The sequence below is a fragment of the Kogia breviceps genome, chromosome 1, assembly GCF_026419965.1.
Source record: "Kogia breviceps isolate mKogBre1 chromosome 1, mKogBre1 haplotype 1, whole genome shotgun sequence".
NCBI classification, from domain to species: domain Eukaryota; kingdom Metazoa; phylum Chordata; class Mammalia; order Artiodactyla; family Physeteridae; genus Kogia; species Kogia breviceps.
In genome coordinates this window covers 48,044,126-48,068,498 of record NC_081310.1, presented here as the reverse complement: position 1 = coordinate 48,068,498, position 24,373 = coordinate 48,044,126, and the positions used below count along the sequence as shown (strand labels likewise).

The following is a 24,373-nucleotide window of genomic DNA, read 5'->3' as shown; positions in this document are numbered from 1 at the left end:
TAATTGATTGGAATTTCGTAAATTTTTGCCTCGAAATGTTAACCCCGAGAACTGCAGAAGAGAAGCATATCTGTTCAGGTCTCCAAAGAGCACAGGAAGATTCAAGAGTGTGGGGAATTGCTTCTGTGGTCTCCATCATTTCAGATTCCAAGTAGAAAAGCACAAAGCATCACAAGCAAGTCAGTGTCAGGAGCCCAGCATGATCAGCAGATTCAATAACACACAGAATCTCTAATACTGAGTTTTGATGCCTTTTCTTTTTGGTAAGTTACATTGTCCAATTTTCCTTTCCTGGCCCATTCCAGGGGCTTGTCAATAGCCTACTGAGGTCAGAAAATGCTTCTGCCTCATGTACAACACCTCTGGGCAGTGTGGTATAAAAAGATTTATCTATGATAAATGTGAAACTCAGGAGGGAAAATTTAAACAATTGATTTTAATGACTGTACAGGGTCATTAAAATGACCCTGTTTGACAGAACAGGTTTGACAGAACAAACAGTTTCTATTTTGCTTTGATAATCAAATTTCTTTAAAGAAGGTATTGGTCATGTTTAGCAGAAATTTGTCATTTTTCTTAAGGAAATGAAGTTAAATATTTTTGTTTTGTCTTTAATATTTCTAAAAGGAAGGGAACTGTATTATTGCTAATTCTGTCGTGGATGGAGGCATTCAGAGCAGCCACACTAATTATATTAGTGCTCTGTGCCAAAGCATACATAATGCCTGTCACTGATTGGTGTCTACATTATAAAAAGGTAAAAACTTGCATAATAGAAGAATGCTATTTGGAAGAAAGCAGGGTGCTTTTCTTGAAATCCAGTAATCTTTTTATCTAATCAAACTACACCTTACAGTGCGCTTTGTCTCCTTTATAAACCATGCTTTACAGATACTGATTTAAAAGAAATTCCCTCTAGTGGAAATTCTAATTTCGGAATTGTGCATAATTTAGGGGGGGTCACACTTCCAGGTCTCAACTCAAAAGCTAGCTTTCCTCCAAAGCCCAAGTCTGGTTCTGGTAGATTATTTTCAAAGACTCTTGATGAACTATGCTAAATCCTGGTTGACTTTCTCCTGTATTTGGGGTTTTCCTCTGGCATGTTTACCTTCTGAATAATCTTCTCCTAGGCTAAATATAAAAAAATTAGTTTGCTGTCTGAACCCTCCACCTAATAACATATGTGTCAGAGTCATGCTGATGGTAATGATATGCTAGCCACAAAAGAGAAAGAAACCTGTGGGAATGAGGCTTTGAGAAGTATTGTGGATGTCATATTGTAGAAAAATCTTGACTAATAAGAAAAAAAAAAAAAAAGAAAAATCTAGTGCCTGGTAAATTCAGCATCAGCACACATAGCTTACCTTCAGTAATTTGGACCTCTGCAGCTTTGGGGCAATATTGCATACAGGTGGTATAATAAGTTTATTTAACAGAGTTCCCTCAAGTAAATATAAAAATCTCTGTTTTGTTATGGTAATGATATTGTCCTCATGTTTTTGTTTTTATTTTTTGTTCAATGATTTCATGAATGAATTGCTTGGTAGAAAAGCAAGTAATACACTTCCCAACCTGATATTATGTATGTGTTGAGGCTAAAGAATGTCATACAGAGGAGTGCCCTTATTCATAAAACATTAGGGGTAGAGAGGGAGGAGCCTTTCCATGTTTTAATAGCAAAGACCTTTTATTGTAAAAAGTGAGATTATTCCTTTAGAAACCATATAAGTTACTGAAGGGAAATATGACCAAGAATATGTTTTGGGTAAATAAATGCCAGATGCCCATTTCACTAGATGATTAGTATTCTAAATATTTTTCCATTAGCTAGTTTCAGCTCAGGAAATAGATTAGATGCTTAATGGCCTAAGCAGCCAGGAAATGAGCAATATATTTAGATTCCACTAGTGAATTTGAAGTAAAACTTCTTGCCTATTAAAAATTCTAACTGCAATACCCAATGTAAATGCTTTTTTAAAAATGCTTTTTAAAATATTCTCTCTCCTCTCTTATCCCAGCCCCTTTGAAGGTCTAGTATTCTCAGTAAGGAGAAGAAATTACCTAAAATCATATTTTGAGGAAAGCCTGAGTTTATATTAAGTGTGGGGAGTCAGTTAGCATTGAGCCTATATCCTGTGTTTTAGTAGTAGAGACTAATCCATTTCTGGTCTTGTTTTGGGAATCTATAACAATCTGACAGAGCAGCCACCATGGACCATTCTGATGGCCCTATTTGGGCCTAGAGACTCTCCAGTCTAAAAGGTTCTGGAGGAAGCTTATTTTCACCTTATTTAGCCCTAGGAGTTTAGCTGTGCTCTGTGGAAGACTGGGAGTGACTGTATCTTATACATAGAACAAAGGCAAGACCTGCTTTGGCTTCTATTAGGGCCCTTGCTTAAGAGTCAAGAGTGCTTATTCCCACCTTAACTTCACCACTGAATAGCTTTATTTGGGGCCTTTGATATAAGCAGTTGAGTTAGAGGACCCCAGAGGCCCTGTACAGCTCTTACACCATATTAGTCTAAATTCCACCTGTGATTTCATAGGATCCTGAAGTAAGCATTCTACTCCCCTTCAATGGGCCTTTTTTTCTGTACCTGGTAAACAAAGATACAGGCTCTTGAGATAGAGGGACTGTTAAAATCAGAAAAGAAAGGCTCAAATCAAAGACATTTTAAATGAAATGAGATTAAAAGACATTTGTTTATTTTTTATGGGAAATGAGGGATTAATACATGGATTTTCATCGTGTATAGAAATTTCTTTCATTTTCTTCCTACAGCCTATTGATTAAAGTTCGAATTCCTTGAGTTTTTCATTCTGGTACCCCCGATGTTTAGCACTCTCCTCTGTACATAGGAAAACCTCTGTAACTATGTGTTCTCTTGAATTTCACTAAAGTACCATAAAAAGTAAAGTATCAACTGCCTTTTAGTATTTGAATTGTTTTAAGCCAATTTTTAATGATTGATTGATGTTTATGCAGTGGCCCATTTTTATTTGTTTGTACTAACAGAGCATAGCTTTCATTAAATGGACAGTTCAAATGAGAAGATAATTTGTGTTCTTGAAGCCAAGCAGGACCCTGTGGGGCTCCTGGGCATGGGAGCCTTTCTGTGTCCCCCGTTTCTTGTTTGTAGGGAATAGACTCCAGCCCCCGTGACCTTTCCTGAGTTCCAAAGGGCAGATTCAAACAGTTGCTAATCAGGGAAGGGAGGGAATGCAGAGACAAGGGAGGAGACCACCTGAGGCCAGATCAAAGAAACTAGAGAAGCTCATCAGGAGACCACCTGAGGCCAGATTAAGGAGTGCAGGCCCTTCATACACCCTGATCCTTGTTAGCAACTCTGCCCTTGAACCATTGCTATAAAACTCCTCACCAAAACCTCCCGGGTTGGGACACACAGTTTTTGAGGCATGAGGCTGCTGTGTCCCCCCTTTACCTGGCAAAGCAATAAAGCTATTCTTTTCTGCATCACCCAAAACTCTGTCTCTGAGATTCAATTTGACACCTGTGCACAGAGGCCAAGTTTTTGGCATATTTCTTAATTTTAAAATATTATATAGTCCTATTCCCATGCAAATGCTCTCAGATCAAACTGACTAATTACATATAGGAATACCTGGACAAATTTATTTTTAAATTTTTAAAATTTTTTATTTTATTTTTTTAACATGTTTATTGGAGTATAATTGCTTTACAATGGTGTGTTAGTTTCTGCTTTATAACAAGTGAATCAGCTATACATATACATATATCCCCATAGGGAATTCCCTGGCGATCCAGTGGTTGGGACTCCGCACTTTCACTGCTGAGGGCACAAGTTCTATCCCTGGTCAGGAACTGGGATCCCACAGGCCACACAGTGTGGCCCAGAAAAAAAAAATAAATAAATAAATAAAATGAATGAAATAAAATAAAATTTATACAGAAGCAACCAAAGGTTCGCCACTACATTTTACTGGGTCTACCTTTTATTTTTCTGTTTTATTTATTATATTTTAAAGTTATACCTTTAGATTAAAAAGCCCCAGGGTAAACACACAAGGAAACCTTTCCAAGTTTAAGCTTAAAACAACACCACACTCTTCCTCCCAATCTACACCCCACCTAATAGCAAATCAAGTTAATCAAGTGGTATAACCCTAAAAGCATGGAGGCTCTATCCACCGCATCACCTGTTTTTATAGATCTCCACCAGCAACAGTTTCTCCTTGACAGTGTTGTCGAACCCAAGTTCACGTGCCCAACACACAGTGAGACCAAACAAAAACGAAATGTCGGAGTTTGGAGCAGCAAAAGGTTTATTGAAGGGCCAAGCGAGGAGAACAGGTGGCTCTTGCTCAAAAAACCCCTGAACTCCCTGATGATTTTTGGGAAAAAGTTTTTATAGGCAAAATTTGGGGTGAGGGCTACAGGTGTGTGACCTTCTTCTGATCTGTTGGTGGTGAGGTAGCAGGGTAGTGCTCCAGGAATCTTGTGTTGAGCAAAGTTACCATCCTCCACCTGGGTGGGGACCTTAGTTCCAGCAGAAGAACTCAAAGGTATTGTTATGTATCAATATATCCCTTGAGGAGGAACCAAGACCCTGCTTTATCAGTGCACTGTTGTTTCTTTCTTTCTTTCTTTCTTTTCTTTCTTTCTTTGTTGGGTCTTCTTTCTGTGCGAGGGCTTCCTCTAGTTGTGGCAAGCCAGGGCCACTCTTCATCGCGGTGCGCAGGCATCTCACTATTGTGGTCTCTCTTGTTGTGGAGCACAGGCTCCAGACTCAGTAGTTGTGGCTCACGGGCCTAGTTGCTCCACAGCATGTGGGATCTTCCCAGACCAGGGCTCGAACCTGTGTCCCCTGCATTGGCAGGCGGACTCTCAACCACTGCGCCACCAGGGAAGCCCGTGCACTGTTGTTTCTTTCTTTCTTTTTTTTTTTTTTTGTGGTACGTGGGCCTCTCACTGTTGTGGCCTTCTCCCGTTGCGGAGCACAGGCTCCGGATGCGCAGGCTCAGCGGCCATGGCTCACGGGCCCAGCTGCTCCGCGACATGTGGGATCCTCCCAGGCCTGGGGCACGAACCCATGTCCCCTGCATTGGCAGGCGGACTCTCAACCACTGCGCCACCAGGGAAGCCCGTGCACTGTTGTTTCTTGACTGCTCCTCCTTTGTTTCTGCATTCCCTCCCTTCCCTAATTAGTAGCTGTTTGAATCTGCCCTTTGGAAATCAGGGACCTTCTAGGCAATAATAAATTACATTTTAAAAAATGAGAGGAAAATGAAAGGGAGAAAGTAGCATAAGAAGGAAGAAGAAAACAAAGCCAAGTGGGAGAAAAGCAATGTCTTTGATGGGGTGTGCCAGGGTGTGGCAAACCAAAGCCTGACAAGCTGTAGATCTCAGCCCCTGGGATGCATATAGAATAAGAGCTAAAGAGGTGATGGGTGTAGTTACATAGCTTTGATCAGAGTCAGTGCTTCCTATTGAAACCTAGCAGCAAGTGGGGCCCTCCCAGGTACAAATCCTTTCTGTGTCCCCCGTTTCAGTTGCCTAAGCCCCTAGGCTTTGGTTTCCTCATTTTGTTGCAGGAAGGGGGACTCCTTCCAAGGCCCGAGAGTGGGCTCTTGTCTAACATTTGGAAATGAATTGTCCGAGGAGACACATGTACTGACAGAGCAAAAGCCATTATTGGGAAGGGGCGACAAGGTGGAGAGCAGCAAGGTAAGGGAACCCAGGAGGACCCCTCTGCCACGTGGCTCACAGTCTCAGGTTTTATGGTGATGGTGTATGAGTGTGGGGAGAAAACCCTTTTTCCACCCTCTCAGGTTTTGTTTCTTGGGGCCTGTGAATTAAACTGACAAAAGGCATATGTTTCTTTATAGATGTTAATACTTTTACATGACTGGAAACTTCATAGAAAAGAAGTGAAAAACCAAAGAGGCCGTGAGACCTGGGGACCATTTAACAAAGGGTGATAAATTGTGACTAGACAGAGGAAGAAGGGGTTGGGGCTTGTAGGGGGGTGAATTGTGGGAAGATGACTAGGAAACGTATGGGGCAGACATGGTAGATAAGGGTTGTAGAGGGGGCACCTTTACAAAGGGAAATTTCCTTTGCAAAAGAGAAACGTATGCCCTGCTTTTGGGCAGATGGGGGAGGGCAGAGTGCTCCTCCTGTGTCTGCTGTTTCTCAGTTGCCTTCAGCTCCAAATAATCCTTAAGTCACCTTGGCATAATTTTGGGGTGGTGTATTGTGATCACCTTCAGAAACATAAGAATCTGAAAACCCTTTAGAACCCTGTGTCTCTGAAATTCATAGATACTAGTGTAGGGGAGGCATCAATAATTTTCCCTTTATCCTTCTATGTTCTTGGCTGAGACACCTCCTGTAATAAAAGACAGATTAATAGGATAAAAACAAACAGAAGTTTAATAACATGCATACCTCCTGCATACACGGGAGATACCTAGGAAAACTGAGTACCTTCCCCACGTAGCCCAAGCAACCACCTTAAATAATATCTCCAGCTAAAAACAAATGATGTTTGGGGGGACAGCCATTAATGGGAGGTTGCCAGGAAAAGCACAGTAAACAAGGGCAAGGTTGTTATGCAGAGTCAAGTCCTTGCCTTCTCCAATGATAAGAGTTTCTAGAAATTTAGAATCATCCTCTCTTCCTGTACAGAGACGGAGACACACTTAAAAATGGAGACTGCTCTTATAAAATGTAAGTGTCTCTTACAAAAGGGTAACTTTTACTTGATTTTCAGAGCTTTTCCTATGTCTGCTGTTTCTTAAAAATAGTCACCCTAAAATAATCATTATGCCTAAGAGGCATTTTTTTGGTGGCATATTCTGCTCCCTTTCACTGCTTTATAAAACTGATTGATGAAGTTGAATGATGCATATTTCAACATGTGACTAATTAGTACTGATACATAGACAATACTTACAACAATGAGATACCCACAGGTGATTTGTGATTTTCCAATTTTAAAAATATTTAATATCAAAATATCAAGTTGTATATGTTAAATACATACTTTTTCGTCAATTATACCTCAAAAAAGCTGAAAAACAAAAAAGTATTTGAATGTTCTGGTTGTAATCTCTGAGGCAAAGACCTTGTCAAAGTGAAAGAAAATTTGTCACAGCTATTAATCAATGACTCATTTTTTGCGTATTTTTTTTCATTTAGATAACATAATTTAAACTTAGTGAGGCTATTAGCTTTTTTTAAAAAAAATAAGTATTTATTTATTTTTGGCTGCACTGGGTCTTTGTTGCTGCACACGGGCTTTCTCTAGTTGAAGCGAGAGGGGGCTTCTCTTCGTTGTGGTGCACGGGCTTCTCATTGCGGTGGCTTCTCTTGTCGCGGAGCACGGGCTCTAGGTGCGCAGGCTTCAGTAGTTGTGGCACACGGGCTCAGTAGTTGTGGCTCGCTGGCTCTAGAGCGCAGGCTCAGTAGTGGTGCATGGGCTTAGTTGCTTAGTTGCTCCGCGGCATGTGGGATTTTCCCGGACCAGGGCTCAAACCCGTGTCCCCTGCATTGGCAGGCAGATTCTTAACCACTGCGTCACCAGGGAAGTCCCTTTTGGATAATTCTGAGACATCATCAGTTGAGTTTGAAACTACAGAAATTATTTTTAAACGTCTGATGGTTTGAAGTCAATTTGGGATCAGAAATAATCCCTGAGCTTCCCTGGTGGCACAGTGGTTGCGAGTCTGCCTGCTGATGCAGGGGACACGGGTTCGTGCCCCGATCCGGGAAGATCCCACATGCCGCAGAGCGGCTAGGCCCTTGAACCATGGCCGCTGAGCCTGTGCGTCCGGAGCCTGTGCTCCGCAACGGGAGAGGCCACAACAGTGAGAGGCCCGCGTACCACAAAAAAAAAAAAAAAAAGAATCCCTCTCCATAAATTTAATTTACTGTATATCCACGGTTCCCAACTCAGGGCTGTTTTTACCTCCAGGGGACATTTGGCAATGTATGGAAAATTTTGTCACAACCTTGGGGGAGAGCTACTACTGTTTTCTAATGTGTAGAGGCCAGTAATGGTACAAAATATTTTAAAATGCACAGGACAACTCCATACAGCAAAAAATTATCCATCCCCAAATGTTAATAATACCAAGGTTGATAAACTTTTCTATATGTGACTCTGTGACTCAGGATGAGTTCTTCAAATTGGAGTGTCTACTCATGTTTAATTCTGGTAGGTCTTGGAAAGAAAGTAAAGGTCATTAAAATCTCACATCTCAGCCATGCACATCATGACAAACTGCTTGCTGACTCTTAGATGTTACTCTTACCTGGATAGTTAGATCTTGACAATGGATTCTTGAGTGTAGTCCAAAGCAATGTTATTACTATGGGAAAACAATAAAGAGAAAGCATTTATTTATTTATTTTTATTGGAGTATAATTGCTTTACAATGTTGTGTTAGTTTCTGCTGTAGAACAAAGTGAATCAGCTATATGTATACATATATCCCCTTCCTCTTGTGCCTGCCTCAAGAGGAAGCATTTAAAAGATCCTACTAATTGGTATTAATTGTCCCATCTGAGCAGGTTTAAGGACTGAGTAATTCTTTCATAGATAACAATTCTTGTATAATAGTATGCTTCACAATGGAATCATGGACTGTAAAGCTAAAGTGGACTCGACCAATCATCTAGTCCAATGCTGTTGTTTTAAAATAAAATAAGAAGCTGCCTGTCTAAGTTCACATGGCGTTTTGGTTGCAGAACCAATACAAGCCATGTTTACAACCGAGGCACAAGGCACTTCCTTCTCCTCCGTGTAGATATTCATCATATTTGTAGGTTCTTTTCATTGGCTCATTTGTTAAAGTTAACCCTCACTAGACTCTGCATCAAGGTTTGTTCAAAGTGGACTTTAAGAAAACTCAGGGAGGAATTGATTTTGTGAATAACGGGATTGATAGTTGCAACCCTACAGCATTTACACAATTTGCGACATAATATTAAAAATGAGGAGGGAGGGAAGTGCAAGGGTAGGGTGGGGAATTTCCCTTGAATCCTCAAAATGATAGACCTGGAATTCTACTTACTATCTTTTCTTTCCCAACAACAGTTGAAATTCTACAGTAATTTTCCCTTTGGTTATTTGCATTTTTCCTTTTTAAAAAGTTTCCATTATTATACCTAATAGATTAAATACCATTCCTTTTTACTCAGAGTTGCTATAGTAAGATCTGTAAAAAAGATTATTCCAAAATGCTGACATTAAAGAACAAAATTTTCAGGGATCTAGTAGTTTAAGCAACATCATGAAGCCATAGCTTTACTAAGATAGTGTAAACCAGGCTTATGACGTATCTTGAAACTGAGGATTTGAAGAAAATACTGTTAGAGAAAGAGATTTATAGAGATCACTATTAGTAGTAGTAATTGGAGTATATCCTGATATGATTTAATTTGAGATATTCAAAATAATTAGGCTGTTGAGTATAAAGGTGAGTATAATCATCACCATTTCAATAAAGTTGAAATATTAATGTGCTAAAGTACCATCTTATTTGGTGCCAGTGGAAAACAAAATGCTTAACCATTATTGCAAAAGTCACTAAACCTCTCTTACCGCCTAATTAGCTGGTTAACGCATTTTCCGTTTTGCTTTTCAAATTCTGTTCCCTGATTTTGCATTCAATTTATCTTTTTCTGAAAACCTGCTAATTTCACATGGGTTAGCCCTACAGAAGAGAATGTTGCTTAGCAACCGCCAAAATAACTAATAAGCCTATATCTAGTAAAGCCTTAAAGGACTTACTTATTTTAAATTTATGTATTTCTTTATTGACCATTAAAATCAAGAGGAAGTTTGTTTCACTTAGAATTTCTTTCAAGTTCTGCTTTTTATTTTTTTGGTTAATTTACATATGCTACATATTTTGCACCAGAAACAAAACACATAGTATGTTTAACATGAAAGTCTCTTTTCTCCCATCAACCTCTTAACATTGCTCTGTGTTCATCATTTGCTTTAGTTATTCTTTTCTAACAGAATACCCTATCAGTGATAATGCTGACTAAAGAAATGATTCCTAATTCATTGGATACAGAATTCTACAATATTGCTTTTTAATGCCGAAGAGGCTAATTTTTTAAGGAAGAAATACATTAAGGTTTTAAGAGAGGGAAATACTTAGAGATTCAATTGAAATTGTTGATATTACCCATAATGGTTTTATTTTTGGTATTTTGACCCAGAAGTATCTCAGAAGAGTCATCTGAGCTAAGGGCTTGGGGTGGGAAGTGGTGCTATCTCATTGCAGTCTCCTATGAGACTCCTGTCACTTAGCCTTGGCATGTTCGCTTGTCAGAAGCTTAAGTCTTCCCACTCTGGCATACAGAGCTTTAGTGTTATCCAAATTTGAGACCTGTTTGCTTCACTCTGCTCTGTTCAACTGCCCTGGGGCTCCTTTTGTATTCTGCGGTGTTGAAAAGTTAAAGACCACTTCTACAAAAATATTAATAAAAAGAGCACAAGCAACTTATATTAATAGTGCCAAGCCATCTGCATTAAAAAGAAATTGCATGTGCTTTCAGGAGAACTTTAGTCTTGGAATGAAACTCCTTTACAAAATGGCTGCTATCTTGCAGGCTTTGGCCAAATTTATAGCTTATTTTCTTTCACAGGAAATAACTTCTGGAATATCATCTTGCATAATGGTTAATTATCCTCTCCACATGTCGAAGGTGCTTTTTTTTTCTTAATGGAATATCTTCAGTAAAATATTATCCTAACGTAAAATAGTGTTTTTTTTTTTTTTAAAAAAGTTAATTACTGAAAGCTGCAATAGCTATAAATAATAGGGTAATTCACCTATAATTGGCTAATGTAGGACCCATTAATAAACTATAATCTGTAAAACCGTATATACTGTGTTCACATCTCATATTGTCAACCCTTGTAGAAAGAGAACAGTGTAGAATAACTGGAGTTAAGTTTAAAGATGTATGTGAAAATGAATACAGTATGTGCCAAAGAGTCAAATAGTTTAGGACAAAAAATAATCTTTTAAGAGAGGTATGTAGAGAGAGAGAGAGAGAGACAGAGAAAGGGAGATAGATAATGGGGAGAAGAATGGAGAGAAGACAAAGAAAATAATGTTATGGTTGAAGTTTAAAAAACTCTTTGAACATTAACATGTTAGCTTCAAGACCAGCTTACTGTTCAGTTTTTCCAGGGGGAAAAAAAAAAAAAAATTCACAAGACTGTTAATAGTAAATAAAATAGTTAATAAAAGCAGCCACTTATTCATGCTTCAATTCTGTGTTTGCAAGCATAGATAATGGGCAATTTCTTTTATCCTTTATAAAGTTTAATACCAGAACTCTGCTTAACATTAAGTTTATTTAGCCAGGCTTATGAGCCAGTTTTCCTGTAATTATTTTAGGCAGTTCTCCTTATACATGGGAATAGAAAATTGAAAGTATGGCTAGAACATTTGATAACTGAAATTTTCATAAACTGAAACTTTTATTTATTTTAGCTCTTAATTTTAACTTATTCCCATAGCCTATTTGACATAGATGATTAGAAATAACATCTACCAATTAGAGTCACAAATCAGAGATTTTCCTTCTTTCCCTATTTTTGCACTCTTTGAAAGAGAGATACAAGTAGTGAAGTGACGAAGAACTAGTTGGCCATTAGGAGAAGCAAAAGACACTATTTACAAAAATTTAAATTCTCCACAAACCACTGATATTTAATACATATTTGTATTCGGTTTTACAATCTGACCATTTATTCAGATTTGCTAGTATAGAAACATATAATCTCAGCTAAAGTAATTTTTTGTTTCACCATTATTTCAATAATAGTTAAATGTTGGTCATTTTAGTATTATAAGTCATAATCCCATATTACATTGCATAATTAAAATTCTCCCTAAATGTGTGCTAAGTTTAATATAAAATAACAGTTTCATAGCAGTTTTGAACATTTAAAATTTATATTTAAGAACACATTGAATATTTTAGTACAGGATAATAAGGACAACAAAATAAGGAAGGCATAGCCAGAAATTCTAGAAATTGACAGCTGCTTGTTTTGCGTTTGATTCGTTATGTATTTGGTTAACTAGTAAATAGGCCTTTTCCACCTAAATATTTGCAGCATTACTTAGATCTCAAATGGACATTTAAAATAAGAAAGATGTTTTGCAGAATACATATGTCCTTATGCCTAAAGGCGGTTATCATATTCGACTTTCTTACTGAAAATAAAATCTTTGGTCAGCTATGCAGGCACTAATATTATCTCTTAACTTCCTGCTTAATTTGAAGAGGAATTAAAGCATACGGATTTTAGCTATTTTTATGATCCTCATGATATTAGAGAGATGTTCTGTATGATGACACATAACAATTCTTAAACCTGAAATGATCACTTTTTGGGAAAAACTTTTAGATTGAACATAAAAAATAAACTCTTATCAAAATGAATAAAATTAGAATGCTTTGGGCATTGCCACTGCTGTTAAAAAGTTAATACTTTTTATTATTTTACTAATAACCAATTTTAAGCAATTTACTATTGCCCTTAACGCAAAGAAAAAGCCAATTTTTAGCATCATGAAAGCCACCATTGACAGTTCAAAGAACGCTGCCTCAGTCCACATGGTATTTTCTGTTGTAACAGACTGTTAATATGTGCATTGCACTTGTCAGTAGTTTGCCTCCAGTCTTTTCTTTTTCTTTGTATTTGCAAATGCCTAATAAATAATATTATCAGATGCAATGAGTTTTTAGTTCATATTTTCAATATATAATGATATAATATGAAAAACAAAATACTAAGAGAAGAGAAATACAGAGTCCCGCTTTAGAAATTTTAAAGTTTCTATTTCAGGATCTCCAAATTGAATTTTTTTTTTTCTTCTCTCTTGAATTCATGTTATGCAGAACTTGTTGTAGGTGGAGAAAAAACAAAAAGCAGAAAAAAACCCCAGAGCTTTTGTAATCACGTATTTCGGTTTTAATCATGTCTCTGATTTACTAGTGGTGTAATCTCAAATAAACTTAGGGCAGTGGTTTCCTCTTCTGTAAAATGGGGATAATAAAACCAGCTTCACAGTATTGTTGCAAAAACTAAAAGAGGTACAATGTAGTTAAAGCTCCCCCCAGCAAAATAACTGTTAAATTTGTGGGTTTTTTCCCCCCTCCTTCCGTCTTTACCCCTAATCAAATTCAGTTGATATCTTTGAACGAAGTAGATTACAGGTTTATTGGTCAGTTCTGAGCTTCTGGATAAGCTGTTACTCTAACCTGTTGCATAGGATATTTCTTTTGACTCTAAGATCCAAATGAACACTGGAAAATCTTTTTATAATACAGTTATAAAGAAGGATTATGTATTTCCACATGATAGCCCATAGTAACAGTGTTTCCTTGATCAGGTTATAACTGGTGAATATCGTTATACAACAAATGCTCTCTTTGTTCCCTGTTCTTGTCACAATTGCTCAATTTAATAAGAGGTAATTGATTAGGCTCTGTTTGCATTGTAGTCAGGAAACTGGAGAGGGAAGCTAGACTGTAAGAGATCCCCTCCCAACCCATTATCAACCTTTTACCTCCTCTGACCTGCCTCAATTGTTTCTGACAGAAGGACTTGTGTAAATTACCAGATTGCTCTCAAATAAAGCAACATCTAGAAAGATTCATTGTGTAGGGAAAACTGGTACAGGATTGGAGTTGTCTGACACCTTTTATTTCTCCCTCCAGTATTTTTATTAATTGGACAAGAAAATAGAAAATGGAGGCATTGACTCTGTTCTTATGTACTGAGAAGAGACCCCACCTCATTTCTAAAGGGTATATTACATCTTCTCCTCAGTTTTTGGCATATGATCTTACCGCTCCCGTCATCTTTTTTCTTTCTTTCTTTTTTTTTTTTTTTTTCACTGTGCCGTGCAGTTTGCAGGATCTCAGTTCCCTGACCAGGGATTGAACCCAGGCCAGAGCAATGAAAGCCCCGAATCCTAACCACTAGACTACCAGGGAACTCTCCATCATTTTTATAATGTTGATAATAAAAGCAACTATCACTAATCAAATACTTTATAGAGCTTGGCACCTTACTAAGGGCTTTTATGTGCATTACCTTATTCCTTATAATATCAGCACTGTTATAATTATCTCATTTATGGATGAGAAGACCAAGAGTGAGACAGCTTATGGAAGTTGTTCATGGTCAAACAGCTAGTATGTGTCAGAGCATTGTATCAAACCAGGGTATTTTGAACCCTGGAGCCCATGTGTTAACCATTATGCTATACTTACTCTAATGATAAAAAATGGAGGCTAGAATGGCAGAAACCCTGTAGTCTTCAAGGACTGCCCTTGGCCTACATACCTTGTATTCCAAATTTGCTGACCTGAGATTGGAAACCTACCACAGGCTGATTCAAATCTGCCTTTGAAACTGTACCTCCTACTGTACCTAACATAAATTCACCACTCAGGCCAGGCTAATTACTTCACTTTGCTTATGAAAATCCAATCCATTTTTTCCATGAAGACTTTCCTGTCTGCAAAAGGACTTAATTCAATTACAATCCTAATATGACTTGACAGACATGGTGTATTGTGTTGTGTAACCTTAAGTGTGTGTGTCAAGGAGATCCCAGCGTGGGAGAAGCAGTGGTGTCTGGCACAGGGCTGATTCTCCCTACATGTTTGCTTACTTCCCTTATCTTCCTTTAGTCATGAAGGGCATGCACTTTGCAGCCAGACAGGCTTGTTTTTGAATTCTGTCAGTTCCATTTCTAGCTGTGAGAATGGAGTCAAATCACTAAACTTCTCCACACTTTAGTTACTTCATCTACAAAGCAAGGATATTTATAGTACCTAGCTCACTGACTTATGCAAAGGTTAAATGAGATTCTATGTCTAGGACATAGTGAGTACTTACTAAATACTAGCTGCATTATTATTATAGAATTTTTAGTATATATTAGTCATTATTATAACTAGATTATATGTTACTATATTACACATTTATAAGCCCTCCCCATGCACATTGCATGCATTTAGTAAATGCTGCTGTTTTAATTTTAATTGATATAATTCACATACCATTAAATTCTTCCAGTTTTAACTGCAGGATTTTAGCCAAGTCCACCACTGCAAGCTTCTGTATATGACCTACTACAGGGATCTGAGGGCCCATTTGCAAGAGTTATCCAGGTTGGGTCACCAACCCTACAGGAAGAACTTGAGACAAATGAACACTTGAATGAAAATGAGTTAACACTTTGTTGTTCTCTAAACCTACCTTCTGACCTTGTGAAAAAGGAATTTGAAACATGTTCCATGTGGAATGGTTTGATTTAGTGGTCAGTAAAACTCTAAAAAGTTATTCACATGCTTTAGAAATTAAGGTAAAGTTATTTGCAATTACAATTCAGTTGTATATTCTGCTCAAAATGAGACAAGATGAAGCATTACTCGTATTCTTAGATGTGTTTGAAACCGTCCTTGCTTGGGGTGATAACATACATCAGTGAATGTTTAGGAGCACTTGCAATGCTTATATTTGGTTAGGTAAAATTTAAGTGAATGTGTTGTGTTAAAAAACAAAATTCAACTGAATAAATTTTAAAGATCTTATTGGCTTTATTCAACAATTCACGAAAGGACGGCAGCCGATCTAGCAGATAGAAAGGAGCTCCAAGGAGCCTTACAAAATGAAAGGCTTTTATAGGCAGAAGGAAGCAGGAACAAGAAAGTTACATGAAGCAAAAAAGTGGATTGGTTATCACAAGATTACTTTCCTTTAGGGGATAGCAGGGGTCTATCAGGCAGATTACCTAACTAGTGCTGATGAGGTGATTCCTGGTTTAATATTTCATTTCTGGGAGAGTGGAAACTGTAACAAAGTCTTTGGTGACATGGGGCTTAGCATAAGTGACTCCATGTTGGACCTGTTGTCTTGTTTTTAATAGTTGGCTGTGGATTTCAGAGTTGCAAATGAGGTAGAAAGCTGACTTGTTAAAGAGTTGCAGCTATTCTTTCATAGTCTGGAATGTACCTCACCTTCATTCTTTGTAGTGAGATGCAAATGAGGAAGTAAGATACCCAGTGTAACTGTTAAGCAAGTATTTATGTCCCACTGGTTTTTGTTTTCTTAGTTTAACTCTAGGGATTTTTTTTTTTTTTAAAGAATATGTGTTTTCTGAGGTTTTGAATTTGCCTAGCAATTACTAGCAAAGATAGCAAAGATAATGAGCTGAATGGTTGGAATTTGACACGAGAATAATGGTTTTCTTTATTTACCTTTGCATGATTTCAAAGAGAACTAAGATTTCACTTATTTATCTTTTACTGCATGTTCTTTTTCCTTTGTAAAAACTCAGCATGTTACTGGACTATTCTGAAATCCAAAATATTCTGAAAAGCTTTCTTCTGTTGATATTTCAATGGTTTCTCTCTCATTTTATCTTTTGTTCTGCCACTTAGAGCACTTGGGTTCTGTAATGTGCACTCCTAAGTGTAAAGAGAAACCTACTTGGAATATTGTTTTCCTGTGATTAAGAAAGTAATTGTAGAATTTTGTCTTTCTTGGAGTTCTTTATGTCAATACCATGAACATTTTGTGACAGTACGTTAAAATTGAGTCATGTATACCTCATGAATGTTTATATTGAATGAATCTATTATATATTAATTGAATCTATATAAAGATGTTCCTGAATGATTAGACAAAGACCACTGGGGAACGAAGAACAGTCTCTACAGGGCTTTGCCAGTACATGTGGGGGACATAGAAGACCTTTCTGCCCTCTAGGCCATATTTCTGTCCTGGTGGTTTTGTCTTCCTTTCTGTCTTATCCTGATTTTATGGCTGTTGTGATGAGAATGTTCAACAAGAAGAACCTGAGGCATGGGGAAAAGGGTCCTTACAGCCAGTCTTGTGAGGTGAGATAATTTTTTAATGATGTGTGATCATTTTTTAATGTATTTGCTGCTTTGATGGTGGATAAAAAGAATATTACTCCCATAATTAAACTACATTGCTTTGCTGCATTTGGGGAGAACACAGAATTGAAAAAAAGTTCACATCTTATTCAGGCTTCTCTTGATTTTTGTTTTGGCTCTTTCTAAATTTGACACTTGAGAATAGATGTTCTCTGAAGGCCAGGAATGGTTTATTAGACTCCTGCCTATTTAGTATGACCCAGGTATGTTTTTGTTAAATAGTAATAATCCTAGAAGAATGGCTGTTGGAACAAATCAGCTAACAGAGTAAAATCTGTGTAAAAATTTTAAAACAGCATTTAAAAATATTTGGAGATATTTTATTTGTTAATTTGTTCTTAGTGAGATCTAGAGAGACTTTTGAAAATTATTTTGTAGGCAGTTTGGCTTTTGAACAGAAAGACTGTAAAGAGTAGCTAATAAAAAGTGTAGCAACTGTCACCAAATCCCCTTTTAAAAGCAGAAAAGTTGATATTAGAAAATCCAAATTAGGGTACAAAGTAGACTGCATTTGTCGGGACACATTATAGCAACCCTGGGGGGACTTTCTTAACATCTGGAATTACTGTTCCCCTTCGTTTTTTATTCTGATAGAGATTAAAAAGGTATTTTCACCTTCAAATCCCCCAATAAGCCTATTTAGTGGAGGGAAATAGGACACACTGCTTTTGACTCTTTCTGAGCACACTGAGTACACGTGAAAACCTCCGATATATTCCATCCCTCTCAATTTACATGACCATGAGGAAACTGAAACCTCGGGAGGTCAAATGACTTGCCCTGGGACAGACAGCTAGATGGTTCCTGCTGGAACTGGAGCCCCTCTGTTGGTTACCACGAGTGCCGTGTTTTCTGCTGCCTGTTTGATACCCAATCCTCTCCTGGTAAATTTTAGCAGCAACTGGTGTTGTCGGCACTTCACTCCTTGAGCTCAGGTAATTCCCCACCCCCACGCCTTTTTTCCGTGGAGCTGCACAGTGTGAAGTCGAGTACTGCAGAAGCTCAGGTGGAAACCATCCGGGGAGATCAGTGGGTATCAGTTCACCGGGAAAAAGTCAAGAGTAAGAAAGATGTCTTGCAAGGGAGTGAAGTACTGTATGTAAACATGGCTGTGTACAATGACTCCTGAAGTTTGGGAGGGTACGATAGCTGTTATTTCTGACACTGGAGAAAATATCTTTAGGAAAAGAGAACACAAAGACAATTTTTAAAATAGATCATTGGTTTGCAAAACGTATGCTTTTTGTTGAGACCACAAATATACATTTAACTGTATGACAAAAGGAACATTTGAATTTTTGCTTCCCAGACTCAGAAGTATGGAAAAACATTTAAGGGTGACCAAAAATGAAGGATGCCCATCAAACTTAGAGGAGTCCTTGCTCTAGAAAACATATAGACTGTGGCTATGAGAGAGGACCTCTTGGATTTAGGCGTGAAATGTTGTTAATAATTCTAAGGCACTGTGGCAAATTAGAATGAGTCTTCTGAAGGTAATAAATCAGAAGCATTTTAAAGGTACCTAATTGTTTACCTAAGAACCTGTGTGGAATTCTCAAAGGACTTAATTATTTGAAATTGTTAGCTTTTGTTTTTGTAATTTTAAAACTGTCTTTACAGCCTTTATATTTCTAAAAGTGTTTTGCACTCTTACAGCCCTGATCTGATGCCTTAGAAGTTTTATAAGTTTAACACACAGCACCTAAAACTATTTGTTATTGTTTTCCCTGGCCCCCCCTTTTTTTTTCTTGGTTACGAGTGTTCTTAACCAAGATGATTACCTATTGTTACACCGAATGTGCTCTCCCAGGGTGCATAGGCAACTGCTCAAATGCGGTTATAATTCTTGTTTGCCCCTGGGTGGTTGCCAGCAGGGAAGAAGGCATTATGGGAAGTAGTTTCTTTACCTTCCACAACAGGTGTCTTTGTCAGTGCACCTGAGTCAGATATCATTGTGGAAGCACTGAGTCACTGGAGCAAAGGAAAATATGAAAGTCAGAGGAATTGCTTTCACAGCTAGAAAATGGTCCTGCAAGATAAATCGGAAACCTTCTGGTGCTAGTGAATGCACGAAGAGATTCACAGTATCCTTTAAAGTACTTCTGAAAAGATAAAAAGGAATTGAAAAGGTATGAACTGCCTGACGCTTTATAATACCTTGTCTCCTGATGACCATTTAATTTTTACCTGGTTAGTCAGTGTTAAGATGAATGTGCTGGAAGAATTTTTAAGGAAAATAATGCTTTAAAAGGCAGAGCTGCATTGTAGGGAAAAAATGAAGTGAAAATGCTTTACCAGCTCCAACAAAGGTCAAACTCAGTTTGAAGCTGTTTTAATCTTGAGGATTTATTTAAAGTATTGCATTTTCTGTTTAAATAAGCCTATTAGTCTTGCTTCTGTTTCCTAGCAATAAGGTGTTTTCCCCCTTCCGTGTATATGTGTGTGTGTGCGCGCGCGCGCGCGCGCGCGTGTTTGTAATCTAGAATGCTATAGTATTGCAAAACTCTTCTAATCACATTTAAATGGAACCAGGTACTCTTTAAGTAATCATGTTCATCTAGGTGGAAATACTTCAGAAAAACAAGGAAAAATAGACACTATAAATTTCATTCCAAGTTTTGTTTTCTGAAAAGCAGACTTAGACAACGTAATACTGCTATTGGTAATTAGGACTAAAAGTTCCAAACAGTATCTGTATTTGATTATAGACAAACATTGCCAAACTGATTTCTAATTCTAATAAATAATATTTCTCTTGGTACTGCAGTGCCATAATCTATAAAAAGCAGAGAAGATAATAGCTTAATTAAAAATACTGGAAAGACAACTTTTGGAGGAGCTTTATCTGTCCTCCCTCCCTTTTTAATTTGCTTAATACTTTTCCCATGGAAATTAGCATACATTATATTTCCTGGTGATTTAGGTAACCTTGTAATGATAATTATGGGCAGCTTTCACATTTTTCATCAGGGCACACTGAGTTTCATTTACAGTCTCCAGCTGTACTTAAAAAAAAACGCTTCTGGTGGCTAAGGCACCAATAGTTCATTACTATCTGCTGATTTGGGTAATTAAAAGAAATCTCTAAGCTTAAAAATAGAGACCAAGAGAACATCTATCTATGGGAGAAAAATAATCTGTTTAGAAATGAGAACCTGTGTTGCTTTCAGAATAACAAAAAACTAAGCTCTCAATATCAAGAATTCTGTTTAAAATAGTCATGTTTTTTTAAGTGGGAGAAGAGGAAATGGTTATTCACTGATATTGCAGTCCCTGTTTCATTTTTATATTTTGGTACTTTTTTTCTTAACAGAAATACTCAGAGGGAAAAAAGAACCCTTTTTTTTTTTTTTTTTCGTACTTCAGGAGATGATTTTTAACTGCACCAAGAATTCTATAAATTCTGAAAAACTAAAGGCTGCCATCTATTTTCTATGAATGTGAAAAAATAAGCAGTAAGAAAATCCACTTCTCCTCCAAGAAGAAGAATCTTGATATAATACTGAAGTAAGAAGATAAACTAAAAATATTTCAAATTATCAAGAACATAACAATAAATCAAGTTTTGTGTTTTTGGGGTTTGTTTTTTCATTTTTGCCATAGGATATTTCCACATAGGAGACTTTTATTTTTCTTTTTGAAGTCTAAAGAAGATTTCCCAAAACTGAAATTTCCCAGCTGCTCTGTTAAGAATGCAGAAGGTGTTTATAGTGTATACTTCCTCCATAGATAAGAGACCTCTCTCAGTTTTCTACTGGGGATGAATTGCTAGACAAGCCTATGATAGCAGCTGCTTTTTTTTCTCCTTCTGGAATTTTGACACTCCACCCCCTCAACTCAGGTGGGTGTGTGCATTGGCACTGAGCTGCAATAGGATTTTCCCTTGGATAGTCTGGTCTGTAGCTGGGGCAGCAGCTGCTGCTGTGGAAAGGCCAGCTAGCAAGATGATGGAAGAAATCTCCATTATGGTAGCCTATGACGCCCATGTTTTCAGCCAGCTGCACGATGAAGACTTCCTCACTAGTCTGGTGGCCATCAGCAAGCCCAGGTCTATGGTAGGTGGGGCCTTGCACACTACTCTGGGGCTCTTTTTTCTTTTCTAATATGATAGTTATACTCCTGTAGCAATTGAGGCATAACTTCCTGGGAATTAAAATAGAAGTATTACTGTTGGCATTGTTACAGCTACAACAAGGTCTACAGGTTTTCAAGGATTTATTTACATAACTAAACAGTATTATACCTTAATAGTACATTTTAAAGTGTCCCAGGAGTAACACATAGGTTAATGCTTTCTTATGTAGTGAGGTTGAGAGGAGTTTTATAATGCCATACATAAATTTGTCCCACGTTTGCCTTGTATGTATGTGTATGATTATTAGGTGAAGACTACCTACATTTACTCACATATAATTCAGTCTTTCTGGTGTGGAGCATTTTTACCAGTGGGCCATAACATAGACATTAAGAATTGAACTATCTAAAACTCAAATAACTTTCAGAGTCTTTACATTATTATTAAGAACTATTATGAGTATAATTTTAGTTGGGATTTGTAAATTTTTTTTTTAACCATTCTCCAAGAGTCTTAGTTTGTATGTCCTGGCATAATAGAAAAACGAAGTCCTTGCGAGTGTTTGTTATTTCTTCTCTGTAGATGTCATCCTTATAATAGCCATTGATCCATACCTTTTAACAAACTTTCCTAACTATTGTTGTAGTAACCTCTTATTCATTATATTCAGTAGTACTCATCACAAGCAACAGAATGAACAAGTATCATAACGATTATCTTACTAGTATGAAATCCTAATTCTCTATTTTAAGACATGGGAACCTTAAACATAATATGGCAATTTCTTCCAAAAATATATTGTAATGAAAAAAAAAAGGGTGGGGGGGAACTCATAGGTTGATTTTAAAAGACTTAAGGGTTATATCAGCCTGATGCAGTGTACTGACATTGTTTCAATGCTGATTTGAACACACCATAAAAAAATCTATAAGATAATTAGGGAAAATTTGACCACTAATTAGGTATTTAGTGATATTAGGAGAATTATTCAATTTTTGTGTATGCAGTAATATTTTGATTATGTTTAAAATGATGATTTAGAGAGATTTATGGATATTGTTAGTGATGATGATTAAGATAGGTAGGGATAGTTAATGTCTGCAAAGATTCAAAATGATCCAGTAGAGGGGTTGGTGATGTGGGTGAACTAAATGAATATGTGTTGATAATTGTTGAAACAGAAGATGAGTACACAGGGATTCATTACACTGTCTCCTTTTGTAGATGTTTTATAGCTGCAGTTTAAGAGAATCAGCTGGACAAAAAAAAGCAAAAGCAAAACAAATTCAAAACCATAATATACTTCTGTAAGTGTTCATTAATAAAGAAATATCCAGCCTATTGCATTCTTTTCCTATTTAATATACTTTCTATTTTTATAATTATATATATTATATGGAGATTATTGCCAATTCTTAGTTAACCATAAATATTACTATATATACCAAGTCAGGATAGGTTAGTTCACAGTTGTGGATAATCTTTAAGCTTCATTTTAGCCATTAATTTTGCAATATTTCATCATGAAAACTTAACCAAACAATTCAGAATTCTATTTCACTTTTTTCTGATGTTCCTATCAATATCTTCTTAAGGGGTCTGAGCTGAGTCTTCAAAACCTTATAGGAATTTTCCAGGCCAGAGGGGAGAAGAAACAAAAACAGGGAGATGTAAAGTGACACAGTGTAGAGGACAGAGGAGGTTGAAGAGGTAGGCAGTGACCGGGTCATGGAGAGCGTCATGTGCTCAATAAATAAAAGATGTTGTGGGGTGTGCAGGGTGTGTGCTCACACATGTACAGGAGACAGGAAGAGAGAAAATGAATGAATGAATGAATATTAATATGCCTACCAGGGAACATTCTTCCATATTCTACATATTGATATATGTTATACCTTGATGCAATTCCAGCTCCCCCAAAGGGGATTTGGCCCTGGAGTTTATTTGATATGAAATTTGGTCACTAATATGGAAAGTCTCAGAGGTGTGATAAAGACACAAAATACTGCTCTGTACACCAAACTTTTAAATAGTATAGACGTTCGGGTGTTAAATTTAATTGCAGAACTTTCTGGAGATACTGAGTTTTCTTTATCAGATTTGAAATTTTAAATAGTTTATTTACTGGTAACATCTTTTGAAGGTGGTATTTGGTTTTAGTTTATGTGGGAAAGTTATACTAAAATTGTGGTAAGATAAAATATTCATCATTTGCTTTTGATTCCACATTGAATTTTTTGCTTTGAGATGAACCCTTTAAATTGTATGAAAGAGATAAATACTCAGATTTTCTATAGTATAAAATAAATTGCTTCTCAATATGATTTATTACTGCACTGTGAAGCAAATTATATTCTTGCTAACATATAAAATCCCCTGGGTTTAGGTTGACTATTGCAAGGGTATTTAGAAACTTTCTTAGTACAGAATTAATCAAATATCTTTCTGTAATTGGACTTTGTTTCATAATAAGAGTTATCTTGATTCCTTAAATGGTAGAAATCCCAGTAAGTACAGTGTTTTTGGTGTGGACACTGAATCTTTTCATGTTCATAAGTAGCTCTGTGGCTCTCTGACTTTTTTATAAAATAAATTTATTTATTATTTATTTTTATTTTTGGCTGCATTGGGTCTTTGTTGCTGCGTGCGGGCTTTCTCAGGTTGCGGTGAGTGGGGGCTACTGTTCATTCGGGTGCGTGGGCTTCTCATTGTGGTGGCTTCTCTTGTTGTGGAGCACGGGCTCTAGGCGCTTGGGCTTCAGTAGTTGTGGCATGCAGGCTCAGTAGTTGTGGCACGCGAGCTCTAGAGCTCAGGCTCAGTAGTTGTGGCACACGGGCTTAGTTGCTCCGTGATATGTGGGAACTTCCCAGGCCAGGGCATGAACCCATGTCCCCTGCATTGGCAGGCAGATTCTTAACCACTGCACCACCAGGGAAGCCCTTTCTGACATTTTTGATGGAGACACATAGTGAAAAAGATAAGACACTGTACACACAAGACTAAAAGAAAATTTGACTAAACCAGGTGATGTATTCAAGTTTTTTCTTCTGCTCTGTTATAATTAATTGTTTAAAGGCTAGTTGTGAGCAACCATTAATTTCAGAAATATCTCGATTCACACTTTGAAAAATATGGCTATATCCTATTGATCCCTTAAAAATGAATGATATTGCAGGAAAATCACAGATCCCTTTATACAGGTCCTTTTCATAAATGACAGATAAGTAAAAGGATAAGGAAGCCAAGCATAACTTCTCTTATCATCCAGATCATCCACACACACAACATAAGAGTGGATT

At 37.1% G+C, this 24,373-nt stretch overlaps 1 protein-coding gene across 6 annotated transcripts in view; it reads left to right on the top strand.

Moving 5' to 3' along the window:
- RABGAP1L (RAB GTPase activating protein 1 like) overlaps nt 1-24,373 on the top strand; it is a 742,996-nt gene that overhangs the window by 634,658 nt on the left and 83,965 nt on the right. Inside the window, exon 1 of one of the 6 annotated variants that reach the window (XM_067031239.1) lies at nt 20,313-21,054. The exons of 4 other annotated variants lie outside the window; for them this stretch is intronic. In XM_067031239.1, coding sequence (XP_066887340.1) covers nt 20,944-21,054 — 111 coding nt within the window. In that variant the 5' untranslated portion in view covers nt 20,313-20,943. Of the gene's footprint in view, nt 1-20,312; nt 21,055-24,373 lie in introns of those variants that run through there. One more of the 6 variants, XM_059046255.2, reaches the window with a different exon arrangement.